Raw genomic sequence first — 14,560 nt, forward strand, 5'->3', positions numbered from 1 at the left:
TTTTTTTTTTTGCATTGTTCATTTAAGAAGGCATCCTTCTCTCTCCTTGCTATTCTCTGAAACTCTGCATTCAGTTGGATATATCTTTCTCTTTCTCACTTACTTTTTGCTTCTCTTCTTTCCTCAGCTATTTGTAAAGCCTTCTCAGACAACCACTTTGTTTTCTTGCATTTCTTTTCCTTTGGGATGGTTTTTGTCAGTGACTCCTGTACAGTGTCATGAACCTCTGTCCATAATTCTTCAGGCACTTTGTTTACTAGATCTAATCCCTTGAATCTATTCATCACCTCCTCTGTATGATCACAGGGGGTTTGATTTAGGTCATACTTGACTGAAATAGTGGCTCAGATGGTAAAGAATCTGCCTGCAACACAAGAGATCTGGGTTCAATCCCTGGGTTGGGAAGATGCCCTGGAGAAGGCAAAGGCTCCAGTATTCTGGCCTGGAGAATTCCATGGACTGTACAGTCCATGGGGTCACAAAGAGTTGGACACAACTGAGCAACTTTCACTTTCACTGACCAGCCTAGTGGTTTTTCCCTGCTTCCTTTAGTGTAATCCTGAATTTTGCTATAAGGAGCTGATGATATGAGCAACAATCAGCTTTAGGTCTTGTTTTTGCTGACTATCTAGAGGTTCTCCATCTTTGGCTGTAAAGAATGTAATAAATCTGATTTGGGTACTGACAATTTGGTGATATCTAAGTATGAAGCCCTCTCTTGTGTTGTTGAAAAAGGGTGTTTACTATGACCAGTGCATTCTCTTGGCAGAATTCTATTAGCCTTTGCCCTGCTTCATTTTGTACTTCAAGGACAAACTTGCATCTTTAGCATGTATGCATGCATGCTTAGTTGCTTCAGCTGTGTCCAACTCTTTGTAACCCTATGGACTGTAGACCATCAAGTTCCTCTCTCCACGGGATTCTCCAGGCAAGGACACTGGAGTGGGCTGCCTTGCCCTCCTCCAGGGGATCTTCTTGACCCAGGAACTGAACCTGAGTCTCTTATTTCTCCTGCATTGTTAGGCGGATTCTTTACTACTGAGCCACCTGGCAAACCCACATATCTTGCCTACTTACAACTTATATAATGTTGCCAATTATACCTCAGTTTAGAAGTAGACTGACATTAAGCTACTATAGTAAGTTCATTCTCAATAATCAGAGAAAGTCATTTAAAATAATGAGCTATCTTTTTCTAATGAGCCCATATTAAAAAGTTGGATATTAAATACTGCTAGAAATGTGGGAAATTGAGTCTTCCATAACTGTGCTGGCTCATATGGCAGCTAGTAGGAACATGTGGCTATTTAAATTAACCATAATTAAAATAAGTTTGACAATCAGTTGCCTTGACACAAAAGTCACATTTGATCAGTCAATAACTGCAGAAGGTTAGTGGCTACAGTATTAGACTATATAACATTTCTACCATTACAAAAAGTTCCATTGAACTGACTAAAGACATCAGCAAAATGGTGGAATAGGAAGCCCTGACACTCCTGTTTCTGCTACAGACTGATACAATACCTCTATGAGAAATCCAAAAACCAGTTAAAAGATTATCACCCCACATGAGCAGGAAGCCATCTTAGCAATTTTTTTTATCTGCCTTCTAAGTCAAAAAAATGAAAACATAAATAAACAGAATCTAATTAAACCTAAAGCTTTTTGCACAGTTTACAAAAAGATAACCTATAAAGTGAAAGGAAATATCTGTAAATGATGCAACAGACAAGTGTTAATACCCAAAACTTGCCAATGTCTCAAACATTTAAAAAAAAAACCCCACAATAAATTGGCAGAAAACCTGAATAGAAATTTCTCCAAAGACAATATACAAATGACTGACAGGCATGGAAAAGCTGTTCACCATTGCTAATTATTAGAGAAATGCAAATCAAAACTATGAGGTAACACATCACACTGGTCAGCAATGCCATCATTTAAAAAGGCTACAAATAACAAATGGTGAAGAGGGTGTAGAGAAAAGGCTACCCTCCTACACTGTTGATGGGAATGCAAATTGGTATAGCCACAGTGGAAAACAGTATAGAGGCACCTCAATAAACCAAAAATAGAACTACCATATGGCCCATCAATTCTACTCCTGGACATATGTCTCAGTTCAGTCAGTTCAGTTCAGTTCAGTCACTCAGTCGTGTCCGACTCTTTGCGACCCCATGAATTGCAGCACGCCAGGTCTCCCTGTCCATCACCATCTCCTGGAGTTCACTCAGACTCACGTCCGTTGAGTCCGTGATGCCATCCAGCCATCTCATCCTCTGTCGTCCCCTTCTCCTCCTGCCCCCAATCCCTCCCAGCATCAGCGTCTTTTCCAATGAGTCAGCTCTTCACATGAGGTGGCCAAAGTACTGGAGTTTCAGCTTTAGCATCATTCCTTCCAAAGAAATCCCAGGGCTGATCTCCTTCACAATGGACTGGTTGGATCTCCTTACAGTCCAAGGGACTCTCAAGAGTCTTCTCCAACACCACAGTTCAAAAGCATCAATTCTTCGGTGCTCAGCCTTCTTCACAGTCCAACTCTCACATAAATGAAAATACTAAGTCAAAAAGATACATGCTCATCAATATTGATAACTTCACTATTTACAATAGCCAAGGTGTGGAAGCAATTCAGGCGCCAAGTAACAGATGATTGGCTTAGGAAGATAGAGTATTACTAAGCTGATTTAAAAAAAAAAAAAAAGAAATCCTGCCATTTGTGACAAGTGGATGGACCTAGAGAACACACTGAGACAAGTCAGAGAAAGACATACTGTATAATATCACCTACATGTGATATCTAAAAATTACACAATGAACTTATCTACAACACAGAAAAGACTCACAGACATAGAGAACAGACTGGTGGTTGCAAAAGTTAGTTTAAAAAAAAATCAGTGGAACGAGTTGATTTTTTGAAAAGATCAACAAAATTGACAAACCTTTAATGAATCTAAGTAAGAAAACAGAAGACTCAAATATCTAAAATAGAAATGAATGAGGAAACATTACAATTAACATCACATTTAAAAAAAGAATTACAAGAGACTACTATGAATAATTCCATGTTAACAAAGTGGAAGACCTCAGAAATAGATAAATTTCTGGAAACAGACAACTACCAAGGATGAATAACAAAGAAATAAAAGATACAAACAGATCTATAACTATTGGGATACTCAAGATGGTTCAACAGCCTGTCAACCCAGAAAAGTTCAGGATCATTGGGTTTCACTGGAGAATTCTACCTAACATTTAAGGAATAATTAACATCCAGGCTTCTTAAACTCATTCAAAGAATTGAAGAGGTAGTGACATTCTTAAACTCATTCTATGAGACCAGCATTACCATGATATCAAAACCAGATGAAAGATAAGGAAAGAGAATCACAGGGCAATATCTCTCATGAATATTGATACAATAATCCTAAAGAAACTAATAGCAAACTGAGTTCAACAGCACATTAAATAGACCATATTCCATGACCAAATGAGAGTCATACTGAATATAAGGATGGTACAAGACATGAGAAATCATTCAATCAACCTTATTAACAGAACAAAGGGCAAAACCCATATAAGCATCTCAATAGGCACAGACAAAGTATTTTAAAAAATTCAATACACTTTTATGACAAAAATGTCTCACAGACTAGGAAGGGAAAAAGACTACCTCAACATAATAAAAGTCATAAACAAAAAGCTGACAGCTAACATCATAATCAATGGGAAAAACTTTTCCGTTAAGATCAAGAACAATTGAGCAAAGATGTTCACACTTGTCATTACTATTTCACCACAGTACATGACTTTCTAGCCAGAACAGACATAAAAAAGAAATAAAAGACATATAAAATGGAAAAATGGAAAAGAAGAATTAAACCCTGTTTGCAGATGATATGGTCTGATATACAGAAAAACCAAAGGATTCTGCCAAAAAAAAAAAAAAAAAGAAAACCTTTTAGAACTAAAAAACGAATTCATCAAAGTTGTTGTTGTTCAGTTACTGAGTTGTATCCAAATCTTTGTGACCCCATGAGTTCAATGACACATTAAAGCGATCATATTCCATGGCCAGCAGCATGCCAGGTTTTGCTCCGATTCATGTCCACTGAGTTGGTGATACAGAATACAAAATCAACACTCAAAAATTAGGGACATTCCTATATGTTAGCAATGAGCAAACAGGGATGGAAATTAAGGAAACAATCCCTTTATACTAAAATACTATAATACTTCAGCCTTAAAAAGTATAAAACACTTAGGAGTGTTCTGAACCAAAGCAGTAAAAGTAGAAAACTGTAAAACATTCCCCCCAAAAAAGCAAAACTTGAAGATGCTTCAAATTAATTGACATTCATACCAAATTGGTGCAGCTGATTTGGTGTATACCAAGGCCATGCACTAGAAGACTTAATACTGTTAAGATATAATCATTGATCGTCATTATGATGGTTTAACTGCAATCAAGATCTCTGGGAAAAATACCAGTAACCTCAGATATGCAGATGACACCACTCTAATGGCAGAAAGTGAAGAGGAACTAAAGAGCCTCTTGATAAAGGTGAAAGGAGAGCGAAAAAGCTGGCTTAAAACTCAACATTCAAAAAACTAAGATCATGGATCTGGACCCATTAATTCATGGAAAACAGAGGAGCAAACAATGGAAACAGTGAGAGACTTTATTTTATTGGGCTCCAAATCACTGTGGACAGTGACTGCAGCCATGAAATTAAAAGAAGCTTGCTCCTTGGAAGAAAAGGTATGGCAAACCTAGACAGCATATTAAAAAGCAAAGACATCACTTTGCCCACAAAGGTCTGTACAGTCAAGGTTATGTTTTTTCCAGTAATCATGTATGGATAGAGCTGCACCTTAAAGAAGGCTGAGCACCAAAGAATTAGTGCGTTTGAACTGTGGTGCTGGAGAAGACTCTTGGACTGCAAGATCAAACAAGTCAATTCTAAAGGAAATCAACCCTGAATATTAACTGGAAGGGACTGATGCTGAAGCTGAAGCTCCAATACTTCAGCTACCTAATGTAAAGAGTCAATTCATTGGAAAAGACCTTGAGCTGGGAAAAATTGAGGGCTGGAGGAGAAGGAGGCAACAGGCACTGAGATGGTTGTATGGCATCACTGACTCAATGGACATGAGTTTGAGCAAACTCTGGAAGATTGTGAAGGAGAGGGAAGTCTGGTGTGCTGCAGTCCATGGGGTTGCAAAGAGTCAGACATGACTGAGTGACTGAACTAAACTGACAAAGTATCTAGCAATTCAACTTCTGGGTATATGTCCTAAAGAACTCAAAGCAGGACCTCCAGGAGATATTTGGACACCCATTTTCAAGGCAGCATTATTCATCCAAATATCTACCAACAGATGAATGACTAAGAAGTGTGGTACATACATACATAGATGAGCATGCATGCTTAAAAAGAAGAAAATTCTGTCACATGCTACAACATGAAGAAACTTCAAGGATATTATGCTAAGTGCAATAAGCCACTCACTAAAGAAAAAACAATGTGATTGTACTCATATTCAATACTTTAAGTAATCACAATCATAGCAACAGAAAGATACTTCCTATGAATAGGCAATAGGGATGACATTAGTGATTTTTAGGTATAGAGTTTCACTGTTACAAGATGCAAAAGATCCAGAGATCTGGTAAACAAAAATGTGAATATACGTTAACACTATGGAAATGTACATTTTAAAATGGTAAAGATGGTACGTTTAATGCTACTTTTTTTAACCTGGATATTTAAATTGTGTTATTGAACAAACTGTTTTACAGATAGTTGGTAAACCAATACAGAACTGTTTAAGCTCTGTTTGATTTTAGAGACCTCGATCTAACATTTCTAAGAATCCATCAGAACTGGCAAAGAAGGTATGTGCTTGTATATATTTACACATAAATTTATCTTAATCACCAGAATAGAATATATTTATCAACAAGAAGAATGTAAAAATGTGAAACAATGATTGTATCATGAATACATAAAGGAAACATTTAAATAAAGAATTATGTGAATAGTATAGAATATTTGGTATTTGTTATGGGCAATGATCTACGTCTCTTACCAATGGCTTAGAAAATTATTTACAATATATTGTATATGAAAATGGCACTGTCAAAAGTATATGAATGGCATGTACTGTTTTAAAATATGATTTATTTTCTATATTAAATGGAATTTTCTAAGATGGAAAAATAATCATACCTAAGATTTCTGTCTCAGTGTGGGAAGAGTTTATTGGAGACATATGCAAGTTGAGAGTAAAGGAATGGTTTGCATTTTCTACTCTGTGTAACTCAGGGCTATTTCCACTTTTTAAAATATATGTGCATAATTTTGTAAATAAGGAAAAATACATCAAAACAGGCTATTTCCATAAAGCTTTGTGTTAACAAACAGATGTTGCAGAGTTTAGCCCAAAGATAATATTATAACAATAGGAGTTGTAGAATTAATGTTTTAATCACAAAATACTTCAATGGCCTAAATGAAAATGGTATAGGTATGAAAATGTTAATAAAAATGAATGGATAGATCCCAACTGCCCTCTACAATTTACGCTGCTGGAGACCTGACAACATTAACCAGATTTCCAGTCTGAGGAAATTGTAATTCCTGGTTTTCAAGCTGAACTATGAACTCAGCACACTTGCTGAAACTCTCATTTATCCCTAGTCAGCTCTTTCTTCATGTCTTTGCTCCCACTGCCTCTCAGCTCAGCAACTGACTTGACTGGGAACCTGTACCTTCAGACTGGTGCTTAACCCTTCAGTTCAGTTCAGTTGCTCAGTCATGTCTGACTCTTTCTGACCCCATGGACTGAGGTATGCCAGGCATCCCTGTCCATCACCAACTCCCGGAGCCTACTCAAACTCATGTCCATCGAGTTGATGATGCCATCCAACCATCTCACCCTCTGTCGTCCCCTTCTCCTCCTGCCTTCAATCTTTCCCAGCATCAGGGTTGTTTCCAACGAATCAGTACCTTAACCATTATTGTCTACTAATTATACTCAGGGCTTCTGCCTGCCAACCAGGTCACCTCCACACACAGGCCTCCTCCTTTGCTGCCCCATGAGGGGGACCATTTGAAGGGATTTCTCATCCTCGGCTTGAAGCTGAGCACGGCTCTGTTCTGGCGCTTTCTCACAGTACAGGAGAATGGCACCTTAAAAATCTCCATTTCCTGAGAAGATCTTGTCATATTCTCTGTAGGTGAAGTCTACTTGTTTTGGCGTTTCTGCTTCACTGAGTATCTGGACCACAATACAGGAGCCAGAAATGTGAATATTCTTTTTAATTCTTGCTTCTTTCATGTTGGGAGAAGCCATTCAATCACATATATCCACAGGGTTCCCTTCTGTCCATCCCCAGAGAGACAGCAGAGGTAACTGATAAAGACTACAGGTTGTGGGGGAGGGGTGATTGCCTAAGTGTGTGTGGCAATTGTGCCACCTAACATGAACAAAAGTAGACTTTCATTTCTCTCAAGTGTGGAGTATCCATGACAATAACATCTGCAAACTAGGCTTCTTTGTGATTAGTTAGAGTTGATTCACCCAAAGAGCTGAGAACAGTGGCTGATACACGGTAAACCTTCCATAAGTAACTATGTATTTTATGAGCCCACAGTCCTTTTCTGGTCCACAAACAACATTGCTTGCCTGTATTGTTACAAAATCGTCTTAACTAGTCTCCCAGATGCAAGCCCGTCCTACTTTTTAACGTTTTCCTATAATACAACTGGAGAAGGCAATGGCACCCCACTCCAGTACTCTTGCCTGAAAAATCCTATGAAGGAAGGAGCCTGGTAGGCTGCAGTCAATGGGGTCGCTAAGAGTCGGATACGACTGAGCGACTTCCCTTTCACTTTTCACTTTCATGCATTGGAGAAGGAAATGGCAACCCACTCCAGTGTTCTTGCCTGGAGAATCCCAGAGATGGGGGAGCTTGGTGGGCTGCTGTCTATGGGGTCGCACCGAGTCGGACACGACTGAAGTGACTTAGCAGTAATACAACTGGAATTGATTTTAGGCTTCCTGGATTCTCCTAGTATTTGACTGTTCCTAGACTCTCCATCCAAATAGCACACCCATACCAAAAATCACGCTGATCCCTAGCACCCTAAGGACAAACAGCAGAAAGAACCACCTGGCAAAATGACCTTAGAAACGTCCGCTTGCCTGAAGCCAGGTGGGGGGTGGGGACACGAGTCAGCTCTGATTTTCTCAGGCTCTGGTGGTCCTCTGGCTGACTCCAGGCATCCTCTTTGCTGCAAGAGAGTCCCCGTGAACACTGAAAATGGTGTAACGGTGAGGTGGGCACAGCACCTGTGAAATAGCCGAATCAGCCCATGGAAAACTCAGGTGTGTCCTGAGGCCAATAAAAACAAAAGAAATAGCCCAAGATACAGAGAGCCTTTGTCAAGTTCTCTGTTGTTCTTACTCTTCAATCCTTTTCCCTTTCTCAAGCTGCTCCCTGCCTTCTCCCCACAGCCTGCAAGCAGCCTCGCTTTTCATTTTATTCTCGCGCACCTTCTTTGGATTCTTCCACGTGCGCCCAACGGCACCGCCCAGAGAACGAACTGGATGCGTTGGGCGGGGCGTGCAGCTGCAGGGGAAGTCAGTAGCCTCCTCCTGACCCAGCTTGGCCCAGGGCTGCGCTCCCAAGCACCAGCGAGCTCCGCAGGGCACGCACTGCTCCCCGCGCCTCTAGCGGACGTCCCTGGAAGGCTGACTCTCAAGGCCACAGTGGCAGGGACTGACTCACTGGGGAACAGGCTGTGCCATGAGGTCAGTGAGGACCTGCCTCTCCCCAGGCCGGTCGCTAGTCCTGGCGGTGCTCCTGGTTGACTCTCTTGGCAAGGATTTACTTTTTCACCCTGAGTGGAGCTTTGACTCCTATGAAATCACCATTCCCAAGAAGCTGAGCTTCCGTGGAGGGGAGCAGAGAGCGGCCAGGCACGTGTCCTACCTCCTGCAGGTAAAAGGCAAGAACCGTGTCCTTCATCTGTGGCCCAAGAGGTTTCTGTTGCCTCGGAATCTGCAGGTTTTCTCCTTCACAGAACAGGGGAGACTCTTGGAAGATCACCCTTATATACCCAAGGACTGCAACTATATGGGCTTGGTTGAAGGAAATCCGGATTCTGAAGTTACCATAAGTACATGCATGGGAGGTCTCCAGGGCATCCTGAAAATTGATGCCAATCATTATCAAATCGAGCCCCGCAAGGCTTCTTCCAATTTTGAGCACGTGGTATATCTCATGAAGAAAGAGGAGGAATTTCCTAATCAGATCTGTGGCTTAACTGATGATGAAACAGTAGAGCAGATGGCCCAGCATGAGAACATGGCTACGACACCAGACTTCACTGACTTATATACACATCAAATGTACATGGAAGTAGCACTGGTCTTTGATAACAGTAGGTATTTATTTTCAAACTCCAATCTTACTCAAGTCATAAATGATGCCATTCTTCTGACTTCTATCATGGACTCTTACTTCCAAGATATCCGTCTAAGAATACATCTATTTAGTGTTGAAGTATGGACAGATAATGACAAAATTAGAGTTAATTTTTCAAAGATAGAGCAAGTTTTAAGCCAGTTTTTGGTATACCGAACAAGTGTACTAAATACTCGGGTTTCAGTAGATTGGGTACACCTGTATCTTAAAAGAACTTTTTCAGATTTACTTGCACAGTCCGGGGGACATGCGTGTAGTCGGTTTTATGCTGGATCTGTAAGTGTTTTTCCAGATGTAAATATCCTTGCACCCGCTACATGGTCCACTCACGTACTGGGACACAGTGTGGGAATGCTACATGATGAAGCATTCTGCCAATGTAAGGGAAGGTATAGCTGCATCATGGGTACTGGGCGATATGGGTTTAGTAATTGTAGTTATGCCCATTATTTTGCATACATATATAGAGCTTCAAATGCAAGGTGTCTAACTAATCTCCCAGGCCTAGGCTACGTGCTTGAGAGATGTGGAAACAAAATTGTGGAAGAGAATGAGGAATGTGATTGTGGTTCGACAGAGGAGTGTGAAGAAGACGGGTGTTGTCAACCAGATTGTAAACTCAAAGAAGGAGCCAACTGTAGCACTGGACTTTGTTGTCATAACTGTCAGTTTCGTCCGTCTGGATACATGTGTCGGGTGGAAGAAAATGAATGTGACCTTGCGGAGTATTGCAATGGAACCTCAGCTTTCTGTCCAAGTGATACTTATAAGCAGGATGGAACCCCTTGCAAGTACGAAGCCCATTGTTTCAAACAGAGTTGTCAATCCAGGTATATGCAGTGCCAAAAAATTTTTGGACTTGATGCCAAGGATGCTCCTCATCAGTGCTATGATGCAGTTAATTTATTAGGTGACCAATATGGGAACTGTGGGATTTCAGGGCTTCGTGATTTTAGAAAGTGTACCAAGCGAAATTCAATATGTGGCAGGCTACAGTGCATAAATGTCAAAACTCTCCCTCATATGCCAGATCACACTATCCTAATATCAACTCACCTGCATGAAGAAAATCTCATGTGCTGGGGCATTGGCTATCATCTAGCCATGGTACCTATGGGGTTACCTGACCTGGGCGTGATAAATGATGGTACCTCCTGTGGTAAGGAGCGGGTGTGTTTTAATAGATACTGTGTGAATAGCTCAGTCCTGAAATTTGACTGTTTCCCTGAGAAGTGCAACCGCCGAGGAGTTTGCAACAATAACAAAAACTGCCACTGCATGTATGGTTGGGCCCCTCCGCTGTGTGAGGAGGTAGGATATGGAGGAAGCATCGACAGTGGGTCTCCAGGACCACTAAGGAAGGAGGTGTCTGCCTCACTTCAGGTTGTGATTCTTATATTAACACGCCTTGTTTTCTTAATTGTCTCAGTGATTGTTGTGTTTTACAGGAAAATCATAGAAAGCTGATGAATCTAAAAAGAAACATCACTAATTAATGCTGGAGAAGAACAATTCGAGACAAAAACATGTCAAGAAAGCAAAAAAGTAATCAGGCAATCCACAGTCACTATTTATTACACAGGGTCATAAATTGAACAAGCTTCTCCTTTATCTATAGTTCTTCCTTCTTCCTACTATTCCTTAACCTAATTTTCTTTGAGGTTTTGATCAGCAAATAAAAGGTATTCTTAGTTTGGAAACAAATCAGTGCATTTTACTTTCTTAGCTTTCTTGTTTTTGTTCAAGTTTTGAATATCCTGAAAAGAACACCCTAATGGCTTTCTGAATACTAGAATTGTGAGTTTTATAGAATTACAGTGGATTTCAGGGTAGAGTCCTGTGTCTGTTTTCAGCAAACAAAGTCATTGTCTCCCTTTCCCTCTGACTCCCTCAGGATCATCAGTGACATCATCTGTGTCTGTGCTCTATGCTGATCTATAATGGTGGCTACCACATTTTATTAATATATAGAAACCATAGTTTAAAAGGCTCAGACGGTAAGGAATCGGCCTGCAATGTGGAGACCCAGGTTCAATCCCTCGGTCGGGAAGATCCCCTAGAAAAGGGAATGGCTATCTACTCCAGTATTCTTGCCTGGAGAAGTCCATGCTCAGAGGAGCCTGGCAGGCTACAGTGCATGGGGTCGCAAAGAGAAACAGCTGAGCAAGAAACACACGCACAGTTTACAAGGGAAGTAGCTCAGTTAAGGACCTTGCCCTGTTACAGTCACTGTGTGGCTCACTGTAGCTCTGTTTACATGTATTCTCTGACTTAATGTTTGGATTGACCTCGGTTGGGTGGGGGGCTTCCCAGGTGGCACCTGTGGTAAAGAATCTGGCTGCAATGCAGGAGATGTGGGTTTGACCCCTGGGTTGGGAAGATTACCTCAAGAAGGAAATGGCAACCTGCCCCAGTGTTCTATCTGGAAAATTCCATGGACAAAGGAGCCTGGCAGGCTACAGTCCACGGGATTGCAGAATCAGACACGACTGAGCGACTAAGCAGCCGCACTTTAATCTACCATAACTCCTGCAGTGCACCACAGTCTACGAAGGATGACAAGACCTGGCAGGGTCCTGGTGGAAGAATCCTGTGCTTTGGGTTTCTGCTTGCAGGGAGAAGTCTCTTGTGAACGTGTGCTCGGGGACATCTGGCCTTAGGTTTGCCACACCCCTAAAGAGAGCAGAAGGCAGTGAGGAACACCATTCATCCCAAGTACACCCATGTCTGCTTCCAAGTACCCTTCTGCCTGGTGCTTTGGCTGGAAGAGAGGAGGATTGAGTGGCCCCTTCAGAGGAGTCAATGGCCATATCTTGTTCATCATCCCAGCCCTGTGACAGCCCAAGTGTTTTGGTCTTGTTCTGGGCTGAACCCTCCTGCTGTTCCCTGAGCTTCTGCGGGGCTCCTCCTTCCCCAGGCAGTACAGCAGGTCAACTAAACCCAACTCCAGACTCTTCTTAGCCATGCAGTTCCTCTAACTAAAGAAGCTGTGGGAGGTTCATGATAAAGAGTGTCCCCTTTGACTGTTTGGGACTGATAAAACTATGGCTATAGTACTAATAATGTTGGCTACCATTAACTGAATGTTCGCTCTGGCCAGGCAATACTCCACACATTCCACCAGCGTCAATGTGCATATTCCTGAAAGTAACTCTGTGAGGTAGGTGTTTTCATTTTCTCATTTTTCAAAGCACATTTGAGGACAATGAGTTTAAATAAAATACTCAAGATTGCATAACTAATAATGACATCATTCAATGTAGCTTTATATGAATATTAGGAAGTTGAATTTAGGGAGGAGAATTCATTTAAAAACTTAAGGTTGTTTAAACATGATTCTAAATTGTGATAAAAATGTACAAATATATAAAGTATACTACATGGAAATTTAACATACATAAATTTTAAAATTTTTAATTGTGATAGAATGTACAAGTATATTAATTTAAAGTGTACTGCATGAAAATTTAATATGCATAGATTGTAGAATTACTACTAAGAACAAGATAATTAACACATCCATCACCTTACTTGGAAAGAACCAATAGGATAGTCCCTCTCATAAACTCCCCCCAGAAAATTAAAAATGAGGAAAATACACCTCAGTTCAACTTATGAACCTATTATGACTTTGTTAGTAAAATTCTTACAGGGACAGCACAAATAAGAAAAATTATATTTCATCTTATCTATAAACATAGAGGGAAATGTATAAATCATTTCCAAGCTGAAACTAGCAATGAATGTTATATAAACCCATCTTGACCAGGATTTTTCTTCCTCAGGAATAAAAGAATGGTTAACATTAGTAAATCAATGAATAGATGGCATCACCTTTGGAAGATTGATACAATCCTGTGAATAGACTCAAGACAGTAAGAGGTAAAATTAAATCTTTGTGATAAAAATTATTAAATCTCACAGCAATTTAGAAACAGAGAGGAACATCCAAAACTAATTAATGGTATCTACCACCATCTATAGCAAAATAATAATGATGAACTTATAAACAGGTATAAAGCAGATGCCAACTACATATGTTCTATTCAACTTGACCTGGAAGTCCTAGTTTTAGCCCAGAAAACAAAACAACAGTGACAATCGCTACTTATAGACCATCTGGTCATATACATAGAAAGTCAAAGAGATAGTATAGACTATTAGAACTTTCTGCTGTTAACAAGCAGAAGTTTAAAAATTGTGATCTTGTGGTGTTTAGATAAATCTGAGTAAGCTCTGAAGGACATTACATGTGGCTGTGGAGTACTGGCGGAGAAGGCGATGGCACCCCACTCCAGTACTCTTGCCTGGAAAATCCCGTGGACGGAGGAGCCTGGTAGGCTGCAGTCCATGGGGTCGCGAAGAGTCGGACACGACTGAGGGACTTCACTTTGACTTTTCACTTTCATGCATTAGAGAAGGAAATGGCAACCCACTCCAGTATTCTTGCCTGGAGAATCCCAGGGATGGGGGAGCCTGGTGGGCTATGGAGTCGCACAGAGTCAGACACGACTGAAGCGACTTAGCAGCAGCAGCAGCAGTGGAGTACTGGAGTCTATCCACCCACGTCAAGTGAGAAAAACTGGGTTTTTGAGGGGTATGGATTTGAAGATCTCTGTTGACCTAGGGAAGAACAATGATGGAGGAAAAAAAAATGAGTTTCAACTGTTTCACTTGTACCTCAGGAAGAACTACCCTGAAAGCATGCAGTCCTCATTCCAGCCTCAAATATTTTGGTGAGAGCAAATTGAGCTCTAACTTGAATTCTGTAATCTTGCCTGTTCTGACTGACAAATATAACTCTTCAGAGCAGATTGTGTAGATTATCAATTTATTACCAGTTAGCTCTACTATCACCCTTTCTGCCTATTCTGTGCAAATGGATGTGGGCCTTTAAATATCTTAGCTTTGTTAGCTGGCACTATGCTATCCTTTTTCAGGAGAGGGTGCTGGAGAGAAAATTTAAGAGAGATTTGCTTTCTGTGCTCCAGTGACTCCCTACACAGGATCCTCTGGCCAAGTAAGTAGGTTCCCAAGTGCCAGGAACCTGAATTGTAGACT

General features: G+C 40.8%; 1 protein-coding gene across 1 annotated transcript; it reads left to right on the forward strand.

Moving 5' to 3' along the window:
* Positions 1-8,818: 8,818 nt before the first annotated feature.
* Positions 8,819-10,966, forward strand: LOC128045528 (disintegrin and metalloproteinase domain-containing protein 30-like). The gene has a single exon (XM_052638026.1). The coding sequence runs from the start codon at positions 8,819-8,821 to the stop codon at positions 10,964-10,966; it is 2,148 nt and encodes a 715-aa protein (XP_052493986.1).
* Positions 10,967-14,560: the final 3,594 nt, after the last annotated feature.

This window comes from Budorcas taxicolor, chromosome 3 (assembly GCF_023091745.1).
Source record: "Budorcas taxicolor isolate Tak-1 chromosome 3, Takin1.1, whole genome shotgun sequence".
Classification (NCBI taxonomy): domain Eukaryota; kingdom Metazoa; phylum Chordata; class Mammalia; order Artiodactyla; family Bovidae; genus Budorcas; species Budorcas taxicolor.

What these genes read in the sequence shown, in the direction of transcription:
- LOC128045528 (XM_052638026.1), top strand. Translation starts at nt 8,819, where the DNA reads ATGAGGTCAGTGAGGACCTGCCTCTCCCCAGGCCGGTCGCTAGTCCTG.